The sequence below is a fragment of the Pseudocercospora fijiensis genome, assembly GCF_000340215.1.
Source record: "Pseudocercospora fijiensis CIRAD86 unplaced genomic scaffold MYCFIscaffold_5, whole genome shotgun sequence".
NCBI lineage: Eukaryota > Fungi > Ascomycota > Dothideomycetes > Mycosphaerellales > Mycosphaerellaceae > Pseudocercospora > Pseudocercospora fijiensis.
In genome coordinates, this window is record NW_006921536.1 from 3,807,192 (window position 1) to 3,812,670 (window position 5,479).

At 40.9% G+C, this 5,479-nt stretch overlaps 1 protein-coding gene across 1 annotated transcript; it reads left to right on the forward strand.

Annotated features, from left to right (window-relative positions):
* Positions 1–586: 586 nt before the first annotated feature.
* MYCFIDRAFT_85589 (uncharacterized protein) lies at positions 587–1,376 on the forward strand (the record flags this gene model as incomplete). The annotated part of the gene is made up of 2 exons (XM_007929461.1): positions 587–1,180; positions 1,260–1,376. The coding sequence occupies 2 exons, from the start codon at positions 587–589 to the stop codon at positions 1,374–1,376; spliced, it is 711 nt and encodes a 236-aa protein (XP_007927652.1).
* Between the last annotated feature and the right edge of the window lie 4,103 nt (positions 1,377–5,479).

Below are 5,479 nucleotides of genomic sequence, written 5' to 3' on the forward strand. Positions count from 1 at the left end.
GGAGCTCCATGCAGACTGGCGGCTCGGATGCTGGTCCTATTTGCTGATGCTGTGCATTGCTGGGCGTTCCCAGACTACTCGCGGGCCATGTGGCGAGCGAGCGACCACAGCTGCGAGTCTGCGACGCGACGCAATGGGCGGGGCGGGGCGAGGCGGGGCGGGGCGGGGCGGGGCGGGGATTGTGTTGTTGAGGAGTGAGATGGTGCGGGTGCGAGCAGATGGTGCGGAGTGACCAGTGCTGCTTGAAACCTGATGAGACTTGGTGACGGTGATGGTGAGTTTCAAGGAGGTCCAGCCATGCCATGCCATGCCCTAGCCTCTAGGTGTAATCACTATGGCGAATACAGTCAACCAAGGACAGTCTCTGTATCATACCTACCTTAGCTGTATCGCCAGGCAGCTTGCTTGTCCGCTAACCTTATCAAGCCCCAGCTAGCTTTTAGTGGACTAGCCTCTTCCGAAAACGGCTGGAGGCGGCTCGCCCCATGGCGCTGACGAATGGCTGTCTTAGTTCTACCATTCTGTTTTGATTCGTCGGAGCACTCCTCTGACAATACCAGTGCAGTAGCCTACGGGAGCAATACAAATGTCTATCGTTCTCATTCTCATTCTCCTGTTCATTGCATCCATGGCCCCGTCTCTATCCCAGACCGATATTATCAGATTCGTGATCGGAGCCCTTTTCGGCGGCCTCTTGAACAGTGGCATAAACGCAGCTTGGTCAGTCTGCTATCTAGCCAATAACGACTATTGGATGCAGCGTGTGCGAGAGGAGATCGATGAAGTCGCGGAGCGTCACTGCCGAGACCATTCTCTCCCACTGAAGGATCGCCTCATGAGAGTACCAATAGAAGCCTGGGAGACTGAATTTCCTATGATCGATCTGTGTCTGAAGGAGTCGATTAGGTTGCAGCTCAAAGGGACTGATTTTCGCCAAAATCTCACCAACCAAGAGATTGCCATCAACAAGCGAGGAGAGGTCATCCCGCCAGGTGCCTACGTTGCGATTGCCACGGCTGATATTCATTACGATCCGAACATCTATCCTGAACCTGAACGCTTTGATCCTGGGAGATACTTGCCAGACAGAGCCGAGGACAAGAAAGAGCAATATGGCTGGATGGCCTGCTTTTCCCATTTTGAGAATGTGCCAATATATCACAGGTCTGGCTCGACACCCGTGTGTGGTCATGAAATTCGCTAAACTTGAGAAGAACATCATCGTTGCATTCTTCCTCGCGTACTTCTCAGACATCCAGCTTGCCGACCAAACGGGTCAGCCAAAGGCAGAGGTCTCACGCACAGATCTGAACCGCCACAGCGCGAGCAAGCCAGAGACGCACATGTTTCTGAGGTACCAAGTACGGCAGGACTAGCCGTTGAACACGGGTCTGGCCTCTTCAGGCACTCAAAACCGGCATTTTGCTGCGGATCAAGAGGAAAATTAAGCTCGAGACTGAAGCGAGTGCCGCACGAAGGCAAACGAGGTACTACAGCACAAGAGGCAATCTCTTTGGCTTATAAGGGATCGACGCTAGCCAATGGCCTCGCTTATTAGCTTTACCGAATAAACTAGAAAAATCGACCTCGACTTACGACTTCATTTAATTATAATACCTTAGGTAGCCCTTTTATATAACTAATCCCTAGGATTTGTAATCGAGATCTAATACTCTAGTAAAACGGAACTCTACGAATATCGAAATTAAGTACCCCGAGCTATTTCCTATAAATATATAAACTACTTGTTACGCTAGACATATTTACGATCGTTTTAAGGCCTTTAGTTTCGTAAACATTAGATAGGTAAAGTACTTTATATAGAGAAGGGACCGAGGATATTAACTTTAAAGTAGTACTAGAAGTTATCGGCGGAGATTCTAATAATTGCCTTCTATTCTCCTAGGTAGCTAGTATTACTTATAAGGAGATCTAGACTATCCTCTATTTTCGAGCGTAGCTATAATCCTATTAGCGACTCTACTTAGATAGAGGATCGCTAGAGCTTTAGCGAGGATACGCCTATATAACCTCTCCGGAAACATACCTACTTAGCTACCTCGATAGTACTCTACTTCTTAGTTATATCGAGCCTTAACTTTAGAACGTATAGTATTAAGCTTTTTAGAGGCTCTAGTAGTATTAAGAACTTCTTATTCTACGGACTTTAGGGCGCTTTAACCCGCAAGTATAATTCTTAAGCAGCCTACTCCGGTATAGCTAACTGCCTACTAGTATCTCCGCTTAGACTAGTAACAAAGGGTTGTTAGTATAGCTAACTATCTATATAACAACTTAGCTGCTATAAACTACTATAGCTAAATAAACTCCTATATAGACTATATATTACCCTTTATTACTAGTCTAATCCGTTTCTATCGGGATTTAGTAGGCGTATATAGATAAAGCGACCCGAATTTCTTTTTTTTCGAAGAAAGAATACGTAATACCTAGACTAAAATTCGAAATCCGCTATAGTTATAGTTAAATACTTTATATAAACTAATTATCTTTTAACTACTCGCAACAATAGCAGCGAACAATTAGAGACGAAGGGAAGACAGTTAAGAAGGAAGGGAGGACGAATAGAAAGCACTATATACGAGGGCAGAGGAGGTGCTAAAGGCGGAAGATAGAAGAACCCCTAAGAGGGTATATAGGATAATAATCTCAGAACTCCTTAGAGGACTGAAAGCAATCTATAACTAGGTAAGCTACGTAATTACAAAGGTAGCTAATATAGTCGTAGCAAAGATTACGAAGAAACAATAGGAGACAAGCCTAAACTACCGCACCTAGGTAGCAGTAGCTAGTTAGGAGGCGCTAAAACCCCCGAGGACAGTAGTTAGAGTCTACATTACGGACCTATAGGAGTAAAAGGAAATCTAAGGACTTATAGGAAAAGAGATTGTAGAAAGAATTACAGTTAAAGAGGTAATTAGGGCTAGGAACGAAGGTAAAGGGGTAATCAAGCTGTTTATAGTATAAGAGTAGGACAAAAAGAAGCTAGAAACACAAAAAGAATAGACAACTAAGATAGGGAGAATAGCAAAGGTCTCCTAACAGCAATTCATAATTATAGCCTATAGTATAATAAGAAGCTTTAAGGAAGAATAGGATATTAAGAGCCTATAGAGACAAAACCAAGCTATATACCTAGGCCTAAAGATTATAAAAGTGGCATAGATTAAAAGGAAAATCGAAGAGACTAAGAAGCAGTCTTCCCTAATTATCTAGGTAGGGAGTGCAGAATAAGCTAATATAGTGCTAGACTAGGGGTTGTTCTAGGACTTTAAAAGATTAGAAACAGAGATATATAGAAGCAACTATAGGATAATATAGTGCTTCAAATGTTAACACTATAGATACTTAGCAGCTAAGTGTATAAAGACAACCGATACCTACTCCTATTATATAAAGGATTACTAGGTCAAAGAATGTAAAGCATATAAGGGAGAAGCAAGATATATATACTGTACTAAAAGATACCCCTCTTAGGCAAAGGAATACCCTATAAGAATATAGGCAGCTAGGGAGGCAAAAGGAGCCAGAATTAACATACTAAAAAGATATATAACAAGCTAGGGCAACTAGGTACAGAAGCAACCTAGCTAAGTGCTACAAAAGAGGTCTAGGTAAGATAATAGGTTCACATTTAGGGCCTTACTAGCACAAGAGAGCTACTAGCAACTAGGGAGACCAAGATACCTTAACATTACAGGAAAGGAAGCAGGGCAGACAAAGCTTAGTCAAATATTAGTCCAAAGTAAAGGAAGACTAAAGGAAAACTTATAGGGAAATAAAATGGATAAAACCTAATAAATATTGCAACATTACTAAACATTATATAGTATAATGTTAATAAGAGTAAAGACAAGGTATAGAGGAGCTTCCTTTAAGCACTAAACCTAAAAGAATACTATATTATTGCAATCTAAGAGCCCTAGCTTAACCTATATATAAAGAGACTAGTAATAGTTAAAGACCTAAGATACTACCCAATTATCTACAACTAGGGAGCCCTAAGGATATATATCTATATTAGCAAGGAGATAGATATAGAAACCTAGTAGGCTATACTATAGGAGGATAGGGACCTAATATTAGTTTAAGTAGAGATATCCTAAGGTACACTCTAAGTCTACTGTATATACAACCCACTACTAGACTTAAGAAGCAGTACCTAACTAAAAACCCTAGAAAGACTACCTAGAGTTATCTAGGGGAACACCTACTAAATCCTACTTAGGGATTTCAACCTCTACTACCCCCTCTAGGGCTTAGACTTTACCCTAGCTTACTACTTCCTAGTAGGAAGACTAATTGATATATTAGAGAGGGAAGGAATAGAAATTATTACCCTAAAGGGACTAATTACTTAGGAGGCAAGAGGAAGTAGCAGTACACTAGACCTATACTTTGCATTATATTAGATTAGGAACAGGATTATAAGATGCAGGGTCAACTAGGAACTAGAAGAATTATTAGACTACTTCCCGGTACAGATTGAGCTAAATGTCTAAGCTAATTAGGAAAGGGAACTAGAGGAGAAGCTTAACTAGAAAGGTGCCTAATAGGGCAGGATTAGGGAGGAACTAGAAAGGGACCTAAAACTAGAGGAACTCTTAATAAAGCACCTACTAAGGCTAGAGGATATTAATAAGGCAGTAGAAGAACTAATAGGAATCCTAAAACAGGTAGCTAGAAAGCATACCCTAGCAAAGAAACATTCACTATACTAGTAGCTATACTAGACTAGTAAGTATATAAGGAAGGTTAAAGCAGTAAGGAAGGCTAGGAGGTAGTAGACACAAACCTATACCTAGGAAGTATAGGACAACTACAATAAAGCCTACTAGGAAAAGAAGATCTAGATTAAGAAAGACAAGATACAAGAATAGAGATCTATAATAGGAATAATTACAAAGAAACTAGAGGAGATATAGAGGATAGCTAAATAAGCAAGGAGACCTAAATAGGATAAGGATATACTACTATAATTCCCGGACATTATAGACCAATAAGGACAAATGTAGACTATAATAGAAGGGAAAGCAAGAGCCCTAGGCTAACACTTCTTCTATAGAAAAGTATAAGCAGACCTATTAGATATAAAGGAGAAAGAACAAGAGACTCTACTACTAGGCATACTAAGAGACACCTAGGTTAAACCCGAAACTATTAAAAGGATCCTAAAGAAAATTCTAGGCAATAAGGCACTAGGAGAAGACAAGATCTATAACAAACTTCTAAAAGTATATAGGAAGGGGCTAGCCCTAGCACTAGCTAATATCTTTTCACAAAGCCTAGTACTAGGATACTACCTAAGACTATTTAGGAAGTCCCTAATAGTAGTGCTAAGGAAGCCCTAGAAGGAAGACTATATATAGCTCAAGCCCTACAGACTAATAGCCCTACTTAATATAATAGGCCAGGTGCTAGAAAAAATTGTCGCTAAAAGGCTAATAACCTTTACCGA